Source organism: Saimiri boliviensis, chromosome 2 (genome assembly GCF_048565385.1).
Source record: "Saimiri boliviensis isolate mSaiBol1 chromosome 2, mSaiBol1.pri, whole genome shotgun sequence".
Lineage (NCBI taxonomy): Eukaryota > Metazoa > Chordata > Mammalia > Primates > Cebidae > Saimiri > Saimiri boliviensis.
Genome location: NC_133450.1, coordinates 122,998,378 through 123,021,641, shown reverse-complemented (window position 1 = coordinate 123,021,641; position 23,264 = coordinate 122,998,378). Strand labels below are relative to the sequence as shown.

The following is a 23,264-nucleotide window of genomic DNA, read 5'->3' as shown; positions in this document are numbered from 1 at the left end:
CTTAGTTTTTAAAAATATATTTCAGAAGTAGAAACTGATTATTCTTATAATCTGATTACCTGGTTATCTGAAGAAATGTAAGTTTAGCTGATCTATAAACAGTTTTTAAGATTTTTCCCAGGATTGAAAACTCATGTAATTTTTACTGAAGACTACAACATATCAATGAAAACAGGAAAAAAGGGGATGTGGGTTACTGTTGCTTATGAAAATAACTCAACGAATCCCTTTAAAACCGATTTTTTCTTGCTTAAACATTAGGGTGGGTACCAGTAGAGAAAAATAAGGCCATTGGAATGGGGCTCCACTCCTTCAGCCATAACCACCTAGTTCTACAGCTTTAGGCGCCTTCCTCAATACACTGGATCATTGTGAAAGTACAGGGGTATCAATGTCTTGCAGCTTGAGACCTAATGTTCTAGGGGAACCCTGTCCAACAGAACTTTCTGCACTGATGGAAATGTTCAGTACTACCACTGTCCAATGCAGGAGCCAGTAATTACATGCGGCTATGGAGCACTTGAAATGTGAGCTTCTGAATTTTAAATCCGATTTAATTTAAGCTAATTTAAATCTCAATAGCCACACGTGGCTACTGGCTACTATACTGGACTGTGGAAATTTTTAGTAAGAAAGTACTTTCTGGCTTTAAGGTCTTCTTTTGAGTTCTTGCTATCTCTAAGATTCAGACACGTCCTCAAAGCTGAATGATGCCCCACCACACTGCATACAGAATCATGACTCCACTTTTTTAAAAAAACTAGTTTGGCTCATCTAAGAGAAGGCTGAGAAAAGCTTTTTTAGGATGCTTCTGGACAAGAACTCATCGTAAGGAAAGGAGGAGGAACCAGGGTCCAGTGGGACACAGCAGGACTCCAAAGTGACAACAGGTGTGCTGCATATGCCTGGAAATACTGCTCCACAGGACTGGATTTGTTCAAGAGTGCATGGGAGCCGTCCCTGGGAACCCCAGAAATACCGAAGAGCACTTTATTGCTGCTTGAGATCTCTCTTGAGTAGAAGAGAAGGGCAGTGAAATTTTGCTTATAATTGTTATTTTTTAGCTACTGGTCCCTGCAGGCTGGTAAAGTTTGGAAAACAGATTATATATAGTAAATAAAACAGATTTGACTAGCTTGCTCCAAAATTATGGTATCAGTATATTTCAGCATTTTTACCACCTGTTGCTAATATTTATAAATAACGTGCCAGGGTCATACCCAAATTAACTTTAGAAGGTTAAAAAATATCCTAAGAGCCAAATACATAATTACTTCCAGTAAAGGGAGAGGCAATTATAAGAGCTTTACAAAAGCCCTGACAGACTGACAAAATTGAGTTGCTTATATGAATCATATAAAATTGAATTTTTATATATGTCTCAAAGAGTAGCTATATAAATGTAAAATTATAATAGCTGAATTACTTTGCTTTTACCCTGTCAACAACTGCCAATTAAACATTTTAATATGAAGATAAATCGACACACTAGGATATAATTCCCATTGCAAATGAATTAATAATATTTTGTCAAAAACATGAGGCAAAAAAACTTTGATGATACCTAGAAGATAATCTGATTCCTAAAGATCAACAGTAAGATAAAAACCAAGTTATAATAGTGGTTTTTACAAAATAAGATGTTTATTTCAATGTTTTCACATATAATAAACTCACTTAAATAAAAACAATGCTATTAGTAAAAACTGGTATCTTAACTTTTTAAAATTTTTGTGGGTACATGGTAGGTATACACATTTATGGGGTACATGAGATATTTTGATATAGGGATGAAATGCATAATAATCACATCATGGAAGATGGGGTACCCATCCCCTCAAGCATTTATCCTTTGTAGTATCTTAACTCTTGAGAGCTCTGGAAATTCTTTAGTTTAAAAACTGAAGAAAAAGAAGTCTACCATTTTATATTTAGAAATTCACTCTATCAATGGGATGAGATCATCTCTGTAAGTCAAAATTTTCAGTGAGGAATTAAAGAAACAAAAGAGTGGGCCGGGTGCGGTGGCTCAAGCCTGTGATCTCAGCACTTTGGGAGGCCGAGGTGGGTGGATCACGAGGTCAAGAGATCGAGACCCTCCTGGTCAACATGGTAAAACCCTGTCTCTACTAAAAATACAAAAAATTAGCTGGGCATGGTGGCGTGTGCTTGTAATCCCAGCTACTCAGGAGGCGGAGGCAGGAGAATTGCCTGAACTCAGGAGGCGGAGGTTGCGGTGAGCCGAGATGGCGCCATTGCACTCCAGCCTGGGTAACAAGAGCGAAACTCAGTCTCAAAAAAAAAAAAAAAGAAACAAAAGAGTTAGCTTTAGAACTACCAATTATTGGATATAGGATGTGGGTCTTGTGGCCAACAGGACTTTCTAGCTGCTCATTATTTACTCCTGTGAATTTGCTGTATAATTCTTATTTTTGTCCTTCTTCAGTACATCTAGTGTTGACACTGTCCCTAGGAATATATATAATCAAAATGTGTGAGTATAAGTAAAAAGAATTGTGGCTTAATTTAGCAATCCTGCAGTCCTTTGAAACAGACTTTGATCTTTGATTTGGTTTCTTATGAAGAAGTGCTTTCCAGATTTGTGGTTTGTGTATTTTTGCATGACTTTTCAATAATGTGTTCTTTTCATGCATTTCCCATTACTTAACTGTTCATATGGATTCATAATTACCTATATGATTCTGTTTGTACATATATAAAACAATTATTATCATGTGTTACATATCATGGCACTTACATTTTACAGTGTGCCTTCAGATACTCTCAATAATATGATAAGGTAGATAATGAGAGCTACTCTTTATAGAGCATCAAGTATTTGCCAAAAATATAAAATTTCCAGTACTTAAAACACTGCTGCAATGTTTTACACATTTCATATTACATAAATATAAAAATCAGGATTTGGAAAAGCTATAATAGGAATTAATATAGTTACTTCAACAGAGAGTACATTTTCACCACTGCCCAGGAATGAGTAAGGTAGCTATTCTAGATGTTTGAACCCTAAATACAGTGTGGAAATTAAGGGTGAGATAAGATGTGGTTAGATGATAAATTCCAAATCTGAACTCTAACCTCTTGGTTTTAGGTTCCAAAGGAAGGTCTCAATTATATTGGAAACATATATAATATTATCAAAAGTTAACTGATTAAAGAAACAGAAAATCCCATGGTAAATAACCGACATGCTCCATCCCAAAGAGAGGTAAATATAAGAAAACAAATAAATTAGACAGACACAAGTCAAAGAAGATGTATGCATCTTGAACTTTGTCAGTACTAGAATGACATATTGACTTAGAGATCTATCCAGCCAAAACAGTTTAGAATTAATGTTAATTCTGTTAACATTAACTTTGTCATGATTGCATGGTGGTTTTATATATATGAAAAGTTCCTAAACATCATAGATGCATTTCAACGTGTTTATGGTAGAATATCACATATTTTTAAAAAAGATTCTAGAAAAAAGAAGCGAGGAGAAGATGGATAATGTAATCAACAAAATGTTCATGTATTTTAGAACTGGATGAGGCAAACATGGGGGTTCATTGCAATATTCTTTCTACTTTTGTGTTTGAAATTTTCCCTAATAAAAAGTTTTAAAATATTAGGGAAAAAACTAGTTTATAATAATGGTAGTTTACAAAAAGGTAGTTTATAACATTTATTAAATAAAAAGAATATAATGCTGAAATTCATAAACAATGTTATAGGAGGCAGAACACAAAGTATGTGTTAATAAAAGTAATAAAAAAAAACCAAAGTAATTATAAATCACAAGTTGGAAGAAAAGGAAAGAAATATTTGAGAGAAATTAGCCAGGCATGGTGGCATGCGCCTGTAATCCCAGCTACTTGGGAGGTTCAAGAAGAATCTCTTGAACTCAGGAGGCGGAGGTTGCAGTGAACCGAGATCATGCCATTGTACTCCAGCCTGGGTGACAGAGTGAGACTCCATCTCAGGGAAAAAAAAAAAAAAAAAAAAAAAAAAGGAAAAGAACAAAATATTTGCAAGAGAAACTGATTCTCTAGTAATGTTTAATAATAATTCCTAAACTTTGTTTTCACTCCACAATGGCGATAGGAAAACAGTTGATCAGGATTATATGTCCTTCAGAGTGTAAAAGTTATTCATCAGATGGTAGTCAGCCCAAACGGAATTTTTCCTTTACACAACTCTTTTTATTCTTTCTGATGCTATTTTTACCAGTCTTTTCCAAGCAGCTTTATCCTGTAGGAATCTCCCCGTGCCTCATGAAAGTCCTTTTGGCTAGTGGTAGTAGAAAGGTGCTTTAAAATACATAATCGAGTTGAGTTTTGGTTGAAGTATGACATTTACTAGATTTGTGATTTTCAGCAAGTCACTTAAAAATTTCTGGGCCTTTCTACCTATTTCTAATATGGAGATAATCACTATCTCAGATAGTTTTCTAAAATGTGGCATATGAAATACACTGCTGTTTTAAACTTTTACAAATATAAGGCTAAGAGCTTCATAAAGAATATATTGTCTGGGCATGGTAGCTCACGTCTGTAATCCCAACACTTTGGGAGGCCAAGGTGGGTGGACCACTTGAGGTCAGGAGTTCGAGACCAGCCTGGCCAACATGGTGAAACCCCATCTCTACTAAAAGTACAAAAATTAGCCAGGTGTGGTGGCATATACCTGTAATTCTAGCTGCTCGGGAGGCCAAGGCAGGAGAATCACTTGAACCTGGGAGCCAGAGGTTGCAGTGAGCCAAGATCATGGCACTGCACTCCAGCCTGGGCGACACAGACTGTCTCAAAAAAATGAATAAATGAATAAAAAATAAATGAAAATTTAAAATTAAAGAAAGGGAGAAACTTGGAAGAAATCATTCAAGAAGTAGATTAAGGAGGCAAAGAAACAGAAAACAGGAGAGAAAAGAAAACTTTAAGTTCAATCCAGAAGTACAAACTTTGAGTAACAGGAATTCTAGGAAGACAGAACACAGAGAAAAAGACAGAAAATGTTCAAAGAAATAATATCTGACTTTTAAAATAGGCATGTGTTACCTTGATAAAAGGTAAAAATTAATTAAAAACAATACAGGCAGTCAAATAGCTCAATGTCTAGTTGTTCAGCTGTCTGAAGTAGGTATATACATATTATTATATGTTATACTATATTGTTGTACAGTTGTTTTCTATGGATTACGCCGTTTTCTCATTTCAGTTATAACCTATTCAAATCCAGGAAGAATATCTGCCACGTATGGCAGGCACATATTCTATTTCTGATAAATACTTGCTAACCTCGTCTGCTTTGAAGACGACTTGAGTTGCCAGTAAGCTCTGCGACTCTTTAAGAAGGTTCAGTCTTTCAGCCTTGTTACAAAAGTAAAGGTCATTCTCAGCTGAAACAGTTACTTAAAACCCCAGCAACTACTCTGAGAATCCCAGCTCTTACATCAACTCTAGAGGAAAGTCATTTTATAAAACAATGATAAACTGAAAGCTGGTCAAACAGCCTTTGTCTGAATACCCTTAAAGATCTCTGTCCATTCAGTCCTCTTTTTAGAAAACTTAATCTGAGCCTCTATCCAGACACATAGTTACACGGTACCAGTTAGTGGAATATGTAGGCTATGAATCAGACTCCACTGTGGAAACGAATCCTTGAGTCACGATCATAATATTCCACTGGCACTCACCCAAGGGACAAGGTATTCATTTAAGAGTGCTACTCTTCCATGCAAAGGATGAAGCTTCAAGTAGCTCCCACTCATGATCACAGTCATCCCTCAAATATCCCAGTTTGGTTATCTGTTTGTGCAAGGCCGTGTGGTCACCCTCGCCCATCAGGATTCTGCAGTCATCTCTACCCCATTCCAAAGGGTCCCTAGCTTTATTCATTAATTTAATAAATACTTATTGAGTGTCTATTTTGAGCTAGTCATTTTTCTCTATTCGAGGGAGATAGCAGTGAAGAAGACAAAAAGTCCCTAATTCAGGGAACCGTATTCTAGTAAATTCGAACCCAGAAAAAAATTTGCTTAATCTATTCTCCAGAATCCTTCTCTAATCAATTCTAGTGAATTCGCATTTGCCTGCCTGTCTGCCTACCTATTGCCATATCTCCATCTTTAACTTTTTTTCCTGCTGCACATGCACTTGGTATCTGAAGTATTATTGATATTTTCAGTGAATTACTCATAATAATGGCCGTAATAATGGCATTTCAGGGACTGAATGGGTTCTTCAACTTTGAACTGTATTACTGTTCTCATCAAAGAATGGCCTTAAGACTTACTTCTCAAAGTGTGTTTGGGGAATAAGCAGCATTGGTATGATCTATTAGAAATACAGAAATCTCAGGCCCCCACTGAGACCTACTAAACCAAAATCAGAATCTGCATTTTAATAAGATCGCCATGTTATTTACATGCATGTGAGAATTTGAAAATCACTGGTCCAGCTGACATCTTAATGTAGCCATTCCCTAATTCCTTAATAAAGCATTAGAGGCGGGGCGCGGTGGCTCAAGCCTGTAATCCCAGCACTTTGGGAGGCCGAGGTGGGTGTATCACGAGGTCAAGAGATCGAGACCATCCTGGTCAATATGGTGAAACCCCGTCTCTACTAAATATAGAAAAAATTAGCTGGGCATGGTGGCATGTGTCTGTAATCCCAGCTACTCAGGAGGCTGAGGCAGGAGAATTGCCTGAACCCAGGAGGTGGAGGTTGTGGTGAGCTGAGATCATGCCATTGCACTCCAGCCTGGGTAACAAGGGCGAAACTCCGTCTCAAAAAAAAAAAAAAATAAATAAATAAATAAAAATAAAGCATTAGAGGGCAGCCTACAAGTCAGACACAGCAGTGCTCCTGTAGTCCCAGCTACACGGGAAGCTGAGGCAAAAGGATCGATCGCTTTTGCCCAGGAGTTCAAATCCAGCTTGTGCAACATAATGAGACCTCAATATAAAAAAAAAAATTGAGAGAAAGGAAGCAATCCTGGATAATACTATTTTAGGTATATCTGTACTTAACTTCAGGTATAACTATACTAAACTTAGTTAAAACTGAATTCAAAGACATTGTGTACTATCCTATCAACATCTTGCTTGGGTAATGTATTTTTCTACTAAGGTTATCAAAACTGTTTCATAGTTTTGTGATTTTATAACACCTCTAAGTCAAGAGAAGGCCTACTCTCTTTTCCCCCAACAGACATCCTACAGCCTAACTAGAAATGCCATAAATTTACTTACTTGTTCAAGGTGTTCTTTATTATCACTTGCCCATAAATCAAGCTACAAGGTACACATACCCACTAGCTGGTTGCTCTTCTAAGCCCTCAGGTCTGCTGCTCTTGTTCTATTCTAACAGTTTACTTCAATCTTAGTGTGGGTAAAAATTGCTTTTCAAAAATTGCTCCCATGTTGAGAGTCCTTCTCAAAACATCTCATTGACCTGGGACAAAGCTGCTCACCCCTTGTTTTGAAATTCTTATATCTCTAAGTAATCTGTCTTTATCTGACCATAGTCTTCCAATTTTATACAAGGAACAAAGGATATTGACCCGGATGTGTGAGCAAAACTTCGTGTATTTCCAGGATATGCTGGCAAGACAATTGGTTCTCTTTCTCAGCACTCACTTGCTCCTTCGAACCACCTTGCTGACCTCAGAACACTGCCTGGCCTCACCCAGAGACTCTGCCAAGCCCCTTCTGCCTACACAGACTCTTGTCCTGGCGTCTCCTGGTCTGTCTTGCTTTCCTGTCACCTGTGATGTAAAGGGACAGTGGATACAGAGGGTGAGGCCTCAAAACAGCTAGCACATGGTAGGCTCCACAGCCTGGAAGAAGGCATTGACATAAATAGAGTTGCCTATTCTCCAAGCAGTTTCTGGGAATAGGCCTTAAAACCTTGACTTATTTTCTGCATGGAAGCTCGATTTTGTTTTGTCTGTTTTTGGTGGTAGAGAGGGGACTGAGAAAGTTAAGACTAATGCTGTCCAAAATGAGTTATGAATATTCATAAGTGATTTCAGGTATTCACTTGTAATTTTCTGTTTCCTTCATTTGATTTTGCTGAATCTCCATTTCAGTTTTTACTGACAATACTCACTTATTCTATAGTTCCAAGGTGAAAGAACAAAAGACTGTAATGTTTTTTTTTTTCCTCCAGGAAAAAGAGACTGTACTCTCCCTGTAGAGAGGGAGTTTGTCTTATATGTCTTATATCCAGTTCACATGTGCCTTCTGCATAACAATCACTAAATATTCCTTGCCTATGCTATCTCGTGCTTATTTTGTAACACCGAGCAAGCAACCTAGGCTGGCTGTTTCTGCTTCCTTACCTGTTTCGTTCTTTCTTCAATCTAGCTTTCAACCCTGCACTCTCCTGAGCCTACTCATGCTAACGGACCTCCTGTCTGCCACATCCAGTGGATATGTATGTAGGCTGTCCTCCTTTCCTTGTGCTTCACCCATGCCTCCATGTCTCCATGCTTCCATGCTCTCTTGGCCTCTGTAGTGGCTCTTCCTTAGTCTCCTCTTTATCCCTTCTTCTTCCACCTCACCAAAGTTGGTGGTCCCCAGAATTATAATTTATCCTCCCTTCCCATCTCACTGTATGTTTTCCTTATCTGACGCTTCAATCTGTATGTGTTCATTCTTATCTGAGGCTTTGACCATATGCCTAACTCACAATCAACATTTCCAACTCTCACTTCTCTCCTAAGCCTTGGTCCTGTATCTCCAACTGCCCTACTTGAAAGCAGCACTACTAGGGCAGCCTCTGAGGGACATAAACTTATTATGTGATTTCTTCTTCACCCTCCCAGTCTAGCCCCTCTCCTGAATTCTCCATCTTAGTTCATGACATCACTGTTAACCAAGTCATCCAAGTTAGGAAAACGTTAATTCATTCATAATCCATGACACCATGAAAAATTATCTTCTAAAAACCTGAAAGAGAGCACTTCACACTCTCAAAGGAAGACTTCCCTTGCCCCACTACTATCAGCAGAAGACCAGCTTCCTTGTCTTCAGCATGAAGCACCAGGCCTAATGGGACTCTAGCCCACTTCTGGCAGATCACCTCCTCCGGCATCCCCAGGTCACCCTATGCTTGAGCCCCACTGGACTATTTATAGTGTCAGAATCTTTCAAATCTCTAGCCTAGCACATGCTGCTGCTGCCTATAGCAGTGATTCTCAACAGGGGACAATTTTGTCCCTAGAGGACATGTGGCAATGTCTGGAGACACTTTTTGACTGTCACACTGGGAGAAAGGAGTGTTACCAGCATTTAGTGGATGGAGGCCAGGATGCTGTTAAATATCCTGTAGTGCACAGGATAGCCCCCACTACGAAAGCGTCCAGTCCAAAATAATAATGCTGAGATGGAGAATCCCTGCCCTAGAATCTCTTTGATTTCTCTGCTGATGAAGTCCAGCTCACCTATCAAGACTCAGTTCAAAAGTCACCTCCTCTAGGAAACCTTCCTCTGCCAACCAGGTTCTCTCTCCAGAAAACAATGTCACATCTTTCTACTTTCTCAAATACAACTCTATTTAGTACATCACATATTAGACTGAAAATTTTTATGTTTACCAGCATGTCCCTATTACTAGAATGGGAGCTCCCCTAAATAGAGACTGTATTTTACTCATCTTTTATTCTCAGTGCTTGGGACAGTGCCTGGCACTCAAATGTGTATTGGATGAATTAATTAAACAAGGCACATCTACAGAGAATACAAAATATTTTCAGGCAAACATTTCAGCATTCTGAACCTCTCTGAAACGAACAATTCCTCCATTCTAAGAAACATACATGTACAAATATACATTTTTCACCAACTTTCTAAAACTGTCATTAACATTGTTCCATCACATTTTAGAATATTTATAAATTACGCTGTTTTTTGTAAGTGCTGCTCAAAATAAATTTAACAACATCTCTCCAAATATTCTGCTAAACTTAGTAAAATGGGGATTGGAAAATAATGGAGCATTAAAATAAGCATACATTTAAAACACCTATTTTAGAAAGAACAATTAAATAAGAAAATATTGAAATGTATAATCTTGAGATTAATGTTAAAGGCTTTGAAATAATTGAGACATAAGTTTATTATGGTTCTACTATACTAGGTGTAAGCAATTTACCTATTTAGAATTAAGTTGCAGGTAATAAACAAAAACTTTTATAACAAAAAGAAAAAAACGTAAAAATATTTCTCATAAAAATATGCATATAAGCAAAGAATGGAAGACATTTACACTTGGGCAAAACTCTAATGCACATTAAAAAGAGGGTACTGAAATCTCTGAGCATCCTGACAACATAACACAGGAGATTCAGAACCCAACAGATGGGGAAAAATAAAATAACAGTAGAGAAAACTAACTACAGGTTTAGAAATCTGAAGAGCAATAATTTTTATAACTGTATACGAGGTACCTTAGCTCCTTAACCTGCTTCTTGATTGAACTGACAAACTATTACACATACTGTTAAAATATTAAATATTTATTTTCAGATCAAAAGTCATTATATAGTCTTTACAAAAGTAATACTGTATTTCAAAAAGCATATATAATAAACATATGCCAGTTACTGTTAACCCTGTTTGCTATGCCTGAAATAAACATTATTATGCAGACAGACTACAAAGTCTCATCTTCACTCTAAGCTGTAAACACAGAATGCAGCCAGTGTCTCAGATACAGGTAAAGTTCTCACTAGATTTAAAAAAATAGTCATTAATGAGCTGTTGATTATAGAAAGCTAGAAACTCAATTTTATACTGCTAGAGACTGGGAGCTAAACATATAAGAAAAGAATTTGTAGACTCTCAGTGATTTTGAAACCAGGGTCTCTGACCAAAGCAGTGATTTAATTTCACGGCTGCTCAGTACAGATAGCTGACATTACTAAATGCTACTCTAATATCAACTTGTTAAATGTGAATCCAGACTCAGCATATTAGAATACTAACCCAGACTAACTGGAGTCATGGGAAATATTTTGGGAGCTGTTTATTTATAAATGAGTTACAATATACCACTATAATTAGATTAATATATAATTATTGATAAACACAGGATTATTTCTAAAACCCATTATTGTTGCCACTGCTATATTTAGAAAAAGCAACACTAGAATCTTCTTCATAAAATAAGCCCTTAATTTATCAATTAGATCTATTTAGATCTAGCAAAAAATAAATTTAACTGACACTATATTGTTTACAATGCTTTTATAAAGAGACATATAATAAATATTAAAAGAGGGGACAATTTAAAGCTTCAGCAAACTGCACACTTCTGAACTATTTTATAATCCAATAGTCTACCAAAAGATAGAATCTGCACAAAGTTATACATTTTATTGTCACAAAAAATATTTAAATTAGCTTACCTAAGTATAACTAAAATCAATAAAAATATGTTTTTAACAATGCAAAAGGCATTTGATCCACATTTCATTAAAAAACACATTTAAAATACTCTTTTCAAAAGCATCCACAACAAACTATAATTATTACTACAAAATAAACTATTTCAAGATATTTCTGTAAATATTTTGACATGAATTATTCCTTTCAGATTATTTGATTAAGTGTAAAATAGATTTATAAGTAGCATTAATTCGATTAGCAAACTATTAATATATTTCTTCTCGGTGCCACTTCTTTTTTCTTTTAGGAGGGAAAGCAATTGAATGGATTACAATCTTCTAAAAGCTGGTTTTAGAAAAGTGTCCTAAATGGAATTTAAAATTCTAAAATATAGATCAGAATTTGAAATCTGATATTTTTTTATCCTCAGTAAAGTAGTGGCTTACATTAACATCTGGGCATTGGTAACAATTACTGTATTTACCAGATTTCAGAAGAGAGAAAATAAACTAGCAGTTACCGTATTATTCACCTAAATCTATCTATCCAGAAGTTTTTTTTAAAAAAATGTTTAATATACATATTGTTACAAAAACACAGATAAACAGATATGGTTCCCCCCCGCCACCGCCCCGCCAAACTATTATGTACTGTCATGTAGAATCACTTTAGTTAGAAAAATTTTTAAATTTCCTGGAATCTGGTAAAACATTCCAAACACAGAAATGTAAAAAATCTATTTCAGTTCAAACCATTTTAAATACTTTGAAAAGGCCAAATTACATAAAGAACTCTTGGCAAAGATTCATGAGTTAAATTATTAATAAAATAAAGCTGAATTGTCAAAAAAAAACAAATAAAAAGGTAAATGGAAAATTATGGGAAATGCCTAGCAATTTAAACAAAGCTCAAAAAGATTAAAACTTAGAATTCAATATTGTTGAAAGAGTGAGTTACATTTTAGAAGGCAGTATTAACTCGTGGCTAAAGAAAAAATAGGGTGGAAACAGAATTCCTGTGGCTAAGGGTATATACAAACGCAAATGCCATTTATTTTTCCTCTGCTTTAAACATGCAGCATAATAGTTTTTATGAATGATCTTAGAAATACATGTAGTTTAGAGATATAGTTCCTCTATGACCATTTAAAACAAGATCTTCATACTTTAATATGGGTTTTTGTTTAATATTTTAAATAAGCATTCTAAATTTTACTCTTTCATAATGATCAAGAAGGGGAGAAAACAAAATGATCATTTTGAAAATAGGAATAAAATACTGAGCTACACAATAGAATACTACACCATTTAAAGAAAAAATATGCCAAGATAAAATGTTGTAAAATAGATTGTTACTCAGAGTTTGGTTTTATGTTACAGAAAAGTTTTACAGCTTAAATCACTTAGGAAGATTTTTTAAAATACACATTTTGTACATTGGTAAAATAACAGAGTAAAAAACTACACATAGGGTTCTTCAGATTTACAAATATAAAATTAATGACTACAAAGTATATGCTAACTAAGGACTGGGAAAATATATAAAACTGCTTAGTTGTAATAAATTTTATCCAAATATTTCATTAAGTTATTCTCATATAAATTAACATTTACCAAGACCAAAGGAAACTTACCTTACAAGAATTAGACAGTTCATTTGTGCAATCTCTGTTGCTGTCTCTTGATAAATTATCAACTTTACCTTCATTTCCAGATGCAAACTTTATGAGTAACTGAGATGGTCCCCCTTTAGAACAATTGTGCTTAAGGCTGGATAGGCAGGAAATATTTGGATAAGCTCCTCCCAATGAAATACTTCTTTGTAAAATACCATGACTTTTGTTCATCTGTGAATCTGGTCTTTCCAATTCTCCACTGATATTTATTTCATAATCAATGTTTTGGGAGGATGGCAAACATGCAGATGTCTTATGCATGAGCTTAATATACTCGGAATCAGAATTCAGCTTAATTTCTGACATTTCTGGTTTACAATCGCCATTTGTTGTTCCACAATCTAATGTAGTTGCTTTTTGTTGGGTGAAATGCACTGAAACACAAGAATATCCTTCAGATGACTTTTCACAGGCAGTCTGTTTGGGAGTATTATTCGAAATAACAATTTTCTTTTGTAATAAGCCCTTTCTGTGAAGCGGCCGTATGTCTCTTCCTTCTCCGGGGGTATAAACTGTTTTAGATAACCGAAGTCCATTGACAGCTGTTGAAAGAAATCCTTTAGCACCAGTGCCATCCTCATTATGTGCAATTTCATTAGAAGAAATAATAAACTGGTGTGAAGTTTGATAGGATCCTTTGCTCAGAAGAGTACATGGACTTGTTGGAGAAGTTGGTGGGGTATTTGAAGGACTCCTAGGAAAAATGACTAAGGAGGAGCAACGTTTTAGAGGAATTTTTGTGTTCCTGCTCACTGGCAATTTCATAATCTCTAATCCATGTTCCAAGTCATCCTGGACAAAAGGATCTGTACTCGTACTTCTTGAAAAAATTTCACATGGAGTAGTATTCCTGTTTGGCACACTTCTATTGGAGGTGCTGTCAGAAGATAAATTTCCACCCAAAAATGTATCATCACTTGGTGGAAAAGTGTAACTACTACTGTCACTGATGACACTGTTTGTGTATGAACCTCCACTTGTGATACTTGTACATGACCCAAAATCACTACCATTGCTGCTGTAAGACCCATTATCACTGGCTGAAAAGTTACTAAGGCTACCACTACAAATGGCAGGACTGCTTAAAAGGTTACTATCATTCACAGCATTCAATTCATTATCAGTCACAACACTGCTGTAAACACCATCCTTCAAGATACAAGTAAATGAAGCATCATCACCATCAGCTAAGACATTGCTAGACTGAAGACATCCACTGTACCTTGTGGGCTGTAGTGAAATCTGCAGACAGCTGCTCTTTTTATTAACATTTTCAGATGAAGGAACGGATGATCTTTCTTGAGACTGAACGTTTCCCTTTATTAACGGAGCTAGTGCAGTCTGTCTGGGAGTCAGCTTCATTTGAACAATGTTAGACGCTGAAATCCGTGTTGGTCTTTTGAAGCACATGTGAACACGGCTATCCAAGTCATCTTCGGAGGTTTCTGACAAAGGGTAAGTATTGCTTCTTCTGGCTGCAAAGTGCAATCGTAAGCTCTGTGCCATTTGTTCTCATTTCCAAACATGTTAAAGGCTGAAAGTCATAACAAATATCTCTGTCTGTAGACAGGCTAGAAGCAGCTGCACTGCATCAAAAGAAAAAAATCATTTGTGGTGCCTAAAAGAGCTATTAAGTAGTAGTCTTTATCCTACGTAAAACATTAGATACCAGATATCATAGAAAGAAAAAGACGGTCCATTCCTGAGACTGACGTTTCCAAAATGTCTTGAATCGCTTGTAGTCAAAATGCCTTCACTTACAAAGCACTTGATTTCCAGCGACCTTTAAGCTGAGCTCAGCTGCAGCACACTGACTCAAACACAGCCAACCTTGTTTCAATTATACCTTCTCCAATTTGCATGAATGAGTAACACAAGAACAACAATCTTCTAACATTTCAAGTTGAAGCAGTATTTTTTCACCCTAGCTTTACTAAATGAACATTTAACTATGTGAATCGCAGTGCCTATACTTTCTCCAGCCGAATTTGACCACTAATATTTTTACCCATAGGTATAGAATTACAGGAAGTTGGTAGGAACAGAACCCCATGTAATTAAGCATCAAATCAAAGATTGAATTTCCAAATAGTAACCATACTAGGAATTTAGTCAAGTTATAGAGACTGTTAATTTTTTTTTTTTAATCAGTGAATTCAAACGGTTGTGTAAATTTGGAAATACTAAAACTTTGGGATGAATTAAAACTTTAGCACTACATCAAACAGATAGACATTTTAGCTTCCAAAGTGCTAGTTATATAAAATGTGAAAGCTAAAGGACAGAACTACAAAATTAGCCTAGTAATACTATTGCAAAAATGAAGCATAGGTTCAAGAAAAAAAAGTTAAGAGAAGCTGTCACTAGGCATTTTCTTCTGTAATTTTAAGGCCTTTTCCAGCCAAGTAGAACAGTCTTTAAATGATGCCATTTATATTTTGACTATTAAAACTCTGCCAAGAAATAGCCTAAGCAAACACTTCATTAAAAATATATGCAGATTAGAAAAAAAAAAACTATACCCCAAGATAGTTTGAATACACAGGATATTTTATTCCACTGTCTCTGCAATTCATTCACTTAAGAGAGTGTGGAGTTATGTAAAGAAGTCAAAAAAGGATTTAACACATCAAATAAACATATTTCAATGCCAATTCTGTTCTGAAAAACTCTAAGAGCTCTTTGCTGGCCCCTGCTGGTGCTCTGAAACAATCCATTTAGCTGTTTGATATCTACAAAGAAATACAAACCATGCTGCACATTTCTTTATATAAACAAAGTACATACTTGTTTACATTTTTGAGAACTTGCCCTGCCCTGGAGGTGGAATTACTTACCAGTGCTGATAAAGCTCCCACAGTAGAGAACAGTGGACTGTTTGTCCTTTTAGAGGTTGTGATTTTGTATATATATATTTTATGCTTTGTGTTTATTTAACCTTTACTTTATTTTCAGTTTACTAGGCAATAAAAGTTTAATATTTTAATTTCTCTCCCAAATGTCATAGACCAAGGTTGGTATTCTATTTGAAAGAAATAAATTTATTTTTAAATAATACTCCAGGGTATATTTAAACCCCTTACATAAATTTTATAGCTGGAACTCCAGTAATAAATATATACTGGCTCATTCATAAGAAAGTAAAAGGTAAAATAGTTCAGTTGTTTATACCACATGGTACTACACCCAAGTTGTATTTTTCTAAGTAAGATTGTTTTCCTTAGTAAAAGCAAATATGTAAAACATACACTCATACTTTGTTAAAAAAATTGCTTAAGAGAGATCTGTTTTCAATCAGAATTTTCTCAACAGATTTTTAATCAATTAAGACACAACAAAATAGAAATATTTGGCCAATAATCCTAAGCAAACATGCCATTAAAAATATATGCAGATTAGAAAAAAAAAAGTCTACCCCAAGATAGTCTGAATTTGAATTTATTGAATTACATTGGACTTGAATGAACTAGCACTGTGTTTTAGGATGTATATAATAGTTGGAACTTAGTAATTCAATTATTATGTTATTTTGGTTTTGTATAACTTATCTTCTTTATGATTTTACAGACTTCAGTCAATATTCCATTAACTTCTGTTTTAAATAAGAAGTCCTGCTTTACTCTGCCTTCAAATGGCTTCTTCTTTCTGGGATTAAGTGAGGGTCTAACAACTCAAAGAATGAGTATCTTCTAATATGCTAATCAATAAGATCTAATTATTCATGCCTGTAGCCTAAAACTTCCAGGAAATAAGAAAAGCTCCTCTGATTACTAACATATAAAACAATAAACTCCAAGTATTTGGCCAGATAAATGTCCTCTCTTTGGTAAGGCTTCACTACAAGCATCAGTTCCCCGTCCTCTAACTAGATTTTACCTTTCCAGAGTGCATGGACCATAACTACACATTTCTTGTGATCCTCCTGAGCTTGTCCTGGGCACAAAGTAAGCACCAAAAGACACCAGATAGAAGGCTGGATGGATAGATGGATGGTGTCACCACAGTCACTCTGAATGCCTAATACTTTCTTTCAGGATTGTTGTTGTTGTTGAAGTTGATCCAGCTGCCACTTCTAAAGAAATATCAAAAAGTACTGCAGGTGGACAAGAAGGAATGACGTGTGAAAAATTTACAGAAAGCGTTTCAGCCAAGGAAAAGTGCGGTAAGAGGATCACATGCACTTCCTAGCACTCTAGTCTGCGTTTAAATTCTAGGGAGACTGAACAGTTTGCATTGCTGGCTGAGGTCTGAAATTGCATAGGATCCATACTGCTATTACAGCAGTTGCATGGGAAATCAGGGAATCTGCTATAAAATGCAGTCCCTCAGTCCAGCAAATACCAAAACAGGATTATAACCCTAACCTTAAGTCTGGAAGAACTGGAGGGATGTGGCAGCCCTCATCTGGAAAGAATCCATCCAAGTCCTGCATAGAATTTCATATTCTGGAATGAAACAGATAATGTCTTAGGATTGAAGCTAAGAACCTCACCATTCTGAGCTGTTGGTTACTGATCATCTCCACAGAAAATAAACAGATTATCTACATGGTATGGATCGGTTCTGGGTAACCTTAATCACTGACTGAACTTAGAAGGTCAAAGTCTGCTGTGGAGGTTAATTGTATTTATCAACTTTGATAGGTTATGGTACCCAGTTGTTTGGTCAAACACCAGTATAGATATTGCCATGAAGACATTTAGACATGATTAGCATTTATATTAGTAGATTTTAAGGACAGCACACTACCCTCCACAATGTGTGTGGGTCTCATCCAATCAGTTGAAGACTTTAAGAGCAAACACAGGTTTTTTTTTTAAGAAGAAACAATTCTGCCTCAAAACTACAATGTAGAAACCCTGCCTAAGTTCTCAGCTTCCTGGTCTGCCCTGCAGATTTCAGACTTAAGTCTTATATATATATATATATATATATATATATACACACACACACACATACATACATACACATAATGTGGAAATATATATATTCATATATTACACATAATTTCACATATAAAATACACGAAAAATAAGTAATACGTAAAATACATAATATAATCTATTGTTTCAGTTTCTCTTGGAGAACTTTGACTAGCACAACTGCTAAACGCAAGAAGCACAGGGTCTCCACCCAGAATATAGGTGGCTCCTAAAACCAGTGGCTGAATGTGTACAGGTGTATGTCTTAGACTGGTGACACAGTGCTAACTTTTGCATTGGTGGGTAGAATTATTTTTTAGGGCACATCATTCTGAAATGTTCTGTCATTATTGCCACCACCACCACCACCATGACCATAATGAAATGACCATTTTATAACCTTCAAGTCTTAAAATTGGCTGGAAAGAAAGTGACATAAGCCTACTCTTTCTTGAAAGCAAATATCACTTATATTGGAAACGTTTTCCAGATGACCTAAGTTGTTCCTGCTTAATATTTTACTTGTGTTCTTCACCCTGCATTTTCAAAGAGAATTTGCTAGGAAAATGGTACATTTTAAATTTAGTTGTGAGTGCCTTAGCAGAATAAAGATGGGATGACATTTACAACACAGATCACTTGTTGCTATGCAATCAAGTCTGTTTCTCCACCAATGGCTAAAGTTTCTATAACATCTCAGGTCACAGCTATACCTCTGTTACCTGCTAAGACTAGCAACAAATCAGAGGGCGAGAATGGTGGCGTGTCTACACCACCCTGTTCTAATTATCTATGGCTCTTTGTTTTGCTGGTAAACCGAGTATTTCCCATGCACAGAAGAGCATCTAATAAAGTAGATATACTAAATGTTATGTCTTAGCTAACAAAAGATATACCATATCAGAGAGCTAAAAACACATTAAGTCTGTGAATGTTAAGTAACACTTTATATTTGTATCATGATAAAGAATTTTCCAAGTATTTTCATAGTCATTGTCTCATTTTATCCCACAATATGCTTATGAGGTAGGAAGGGCAAATATTGTTGCCCTCATTTTATAAACATGAGAAGGTACTTTTTAGAAGGATTGGATAATTTGTTTAGGGTTACAAACTAATGCCCCAAATGAGAGGCATTATAATAGAATTTCTGAGTCCTTGGTGTGGGAATTTATAATATCTTTCTTTTCCCACTGAGATGGAGTCTCATTCTGTTGCCCAGGCTGGAATCTCAGCTCACTGCAACCTCCACCTCCTGGGCTCAAGCAATTCTCATGCCTCACCCTGCAGAGTAGCTGGGACTACAGGTGTGTGCCACCACGCATGGCTAATTTTTGTATTTTTAGTAGATATGGGGTTTCACCATGTTGGCCAGGCTGGTCTCGAACTCCTGACCTCAGGAGTTCACTTGACCTCAGGAATACCTCCTGATGCACCTGCCTCAGCCTGTCAAAGTGCTGAGATTACAGGCGTTACAATATCTTGATTAATGTATTGTTTTTTCCTTTAATTAAAAGTTTTAAAAATTTTGTCATAGTTACCCATCTATAAATATCTAACTGTTAATATCAAAGGCAATGCTTTTTTCTTCCAACCTATCATGACATACTTTATAGTATTATATACACAGTAAATGCTCAAGGAATGTTAATTCACTGATCAGTGTTTGACAAACAGCAATTCTGGCAATTAAGAAGGAGTCACACCAATACTAAAGTCACTGGCAAAGTGAACCAGACAATTAAGCATGGTGGAAAGCACAAATGTGTGCTCTCCTTCCTTGTGGACAACATGCAAATAATGCAAAAAAAATACTTCACCAGTAATACACCCAATCATCAGGCAGAATTCACACTGGTATCAGTAGCAACAAGAAAAATAACAGTAAGAACATGATCCAGCAATTTAATTCCAAAACACAGCTCTCAGATACACTCAGACACGTATGTAAGGAGACATAAAAATGTTTATCAACTGGTAACAGCAAAATACTGGAAGTGACACTAATATCAATTAAGGAGGATAAATACATAAATTATAGCATTATGACATTTGCAGAGGATAGAAAACTATGCATCATTGAAATGTGTCATCACAGATCTCACAAATATAACGTTAAGAAAAAATGCACATCAGAGGAATCCCTATAGAGAAATGCTATTTTTATAAATTAAAAAATATGCAAAATAAACTGTTTTTTGTTTGTTTGTTTGTTTGTTTTGAGAAAGAGTTTTGCTCTTGTTGCCCAGGCTGGAGTACAATCGCATGATCTTGGCTCACTGCAACCTCCGCCTCCTGGGTTCGAGCAATTCTCCCACCTCAGCCTCCCAAATAGTTGGGACTACAGGCACCTGCCATCACAGCCAACTAATCCTTGTATTTTTGGTCAAGATGGAATTTCACCATGTTGGCCAGACTGGTCTTGAACTCCTGACCTCAGGTGATCCATGTGCCTCAGCCACCCAAAGTTCTGGGATTACAGGCATGAGCCACCACACCTGGCCAACAATGTGTTTTTTTGGCATATATGTATATGTGATAAAAAGTATTTTAAAAAGCAAAGAATGATAAATACAAAATTGAGGACAGTGGCTACTACTTGTGGAGGAAGAAAAGATGCTACTAAGGAAGGATTTAGGGAGGGCTTCAAAGATTTTGGTAATGTTCAAGGTTTTTTTTTTTTTTTTTTTTTTTTTTGAGACAGAGTTTCGCTCGTTACCCAGGCTGGAGTGCAATGGCGCGATCTCGGCTCACCGCAACCTCCGCCTCCTGGGTTCAGGCAATTCTCCTGCCTCAGCCTCCTGAGTAGCTGGTATTACAGGCACGTGCCACCATGCCCAGCTAATTTTTTGTATTTTTAGTAGAGACGAGGTTTCACTATGTTGACCAGGATGGTCTCGATCTCTTGACCTCATGATCCACCCGCCTCGGCCTCCCAAAGTGCTGGGATTACAGGCTTGAGCCACCGCGCCCGGCCGATTGTTCTAGTTTTTAAGCTGAGTATAGTGTATACATATTTGTCTTATTATTTAAAATATTTATACTATGTGGGCTTTCATGATATAAAAACAAAATACACACAAAAACTCCAGTTCTTAAGCTGAGGAATGCATATACATATTTGTCTTATTATTTAAAACATTTATACAACCCCATTCAAAAGTGGGCAAAGGATATGAACAGACACTTTTCAAAAGAAGATATATATGATGCCAACAAACATATGAAGAAAATGCTCATCACTGGTCATTAGAGAAATGCAAATCAAAACCACATTGAGATACCATCTCATCCCAGTTAGAATGGTGATCATTAAAAAAATCTGGAGACAACAGATGCTGGAGAGGATGTGGAGAAATAGGAACACTCTTACACTGTTGGTGGGAGTGTAAATTAGTTCAACCATTGTGGAAGACAGTGTAGCGATTTCTCAAGGATCTAGAAATAGAAATTCCATTTGACCCAGCAATCTCATTACTGGGTATATACCCAAAGAACTATAAATTGTTATACTATAAAGACACATGTACACATATGTTCATTGCAGTCCTGTGTACAATAGCAAAGACCTGGAACCAACCCAAATGCCCATCAATGATAGACTGGACAAAGAAAATGTGGTACATACACACCATGGACTACTATGCAGCCGTAAAAAACGATGAGTTCGTGTCCTTTGTAGGGACTTGGATGAATCTGTAAACTATCATTCTCAGCAAAGTGACACAAGAACAGAAAGCCAAACTCCGCATGTTCTCACTCATAGGTGGGTGTTGAATAATGAGAACATGTGGACTCAGGGAGAGGAGCATCACACACTGGGGACAGTTGAGGGGGGTAGGGGAAAGACAGTAGTGGGGTGGGGAGGGATAACATGGGGAGAAATGTCAGATATAGTATACACCTCAAGTAAAATAAAAATAAAAATTAAAATAAAAAAGCATATTATGTGGGCTTTTATGTATGTATATTTCATGATTTAGAAACAAAACACACACACAAACTCCACCAATACAAAGTATAATTTGTTTCCATCCAGAAGGAACCAGTCTAGCCTACATGGTGAAACCCCGTCTCTACTAAAAACACAAAAATTATCTGAGTGTGGTGGCGGGTGCCTGCAATCCCAGCTACTCGGAAGGCCGAGGCAGGAGAATTGCTTGAACCCGGGAGGCAGAGGTTGCAGTGAGCCGAGATTGCGCCACTGCACTGCAGCCTGGACAACAGACTCAGACTCTGTCAAAAAAAAAAAAAAAAAAAAAGAAAGAAAGAAAAAAAACCCAGATCTATAGAGACAGAGGGGAAAAAAATGGAAAACATTTTACATTCTTTAAACATAGATAGAAAACAAATAGCTTGGTAACTAACCATATTTGATAATCAAATCAGAAACATCTGTCACTCAGCCTTAATAATTAGATTGCTAGTTGGTGATAGTCTACTTTGGCAGCAAAAATGTATTTTTGCTTATTATGATGCTTATTAAGGATTTCATTGGCAATATCTTCAGTTACTAGTATAATGATCATTTCTTGAGGGCAAAAAAATATGAATGTAGTTTAACAATAAAAACAGGCTTTTTAAAAAAAAGTTTGTTAGCTAAAAAATGAACAAAACTGTTTAATTTTTCTGTTGCTTGTAACTGATAAGCTTTGCACACAAAACATTGTTTCTCTACTTAACCTGTTCAAATCTCACAGGTCTAAAATAAAAATGTAAGATGCAGAGAAAAGGGTTTGAGATTGGATCCTCAGAGACAAAATTAGGAAAAGGCTAGGACTTCAAGATAGTCTTTAGGAATTCGGAAATCAGAACGATCATTTTATAAAAAGAACATCAGGTTTAAGTTTGCTTTTTGCCTCTGTAAAAGCTGGCCATCCTTGAGAGGACTTTATTTGCCCATTCCTTATCTGTGTAAAGAGGACAGATTTCCTCTGTAGAAAATTGGAGATAAGAAAGTAGATAGGGTGTCCACTAGAGACAGATAACCCTAAGAAAGGCCACTATAGTGAGGAGGCGCAACTGAAGGATATCTTCCTGGCAAAGGTTTCCAGAGCCATGGACCAGGAACCAGGGGTCATGGGTGAATGAGAGGGAGGGCAGGACAAAGGGTTGGGCTTTCTGTCCTCTCCTGCCACAAGAGGTCTTGAGTAACCTTATAGTATGTTGACAATCAGAAGTGCTTGGGAGGAGAACAGAAGGGTAGCAAGTAGCACCAGGAGGAAAAAAACAAATTCCATCTCCCTTGCCATCTTGCCCAGAGTCTCCA

At 36.4% G+C, this 23,264-nt stretch overlaps 1 protein-coding gene across 2 annotated transcripts in view; it reads right to left on the bottom strand.

The window, feature by feature from the left end:
• Positions 1-23,264, bottom strand: part of NEDD4 (NEDD4 E3 ubiquitin protein ligase) — a 153,635-nt gene that overhangs the window by 77,233 nt on the left and 53,138 nt on the right. Inside the window, exon 1 of one of the 2 annotated variants that reach the window (XM_010346122.3) lies at positions 13,032-14,658. The exons of the other annotated variant lie outside the window; for it this stretch is intronic. Coding sequence (XP_010344424.3) covers positions 13,032-14,579 — 1,548 coding nt within the window. The 5' untranslated portion in view covers positions 14,580-14,658. Of the gene's footprint in view, positions 1-13,031; positions 14,659-23,264 lie in introns of those variants that run through there. 2 annotated transcript variants of the gene reach the window in all.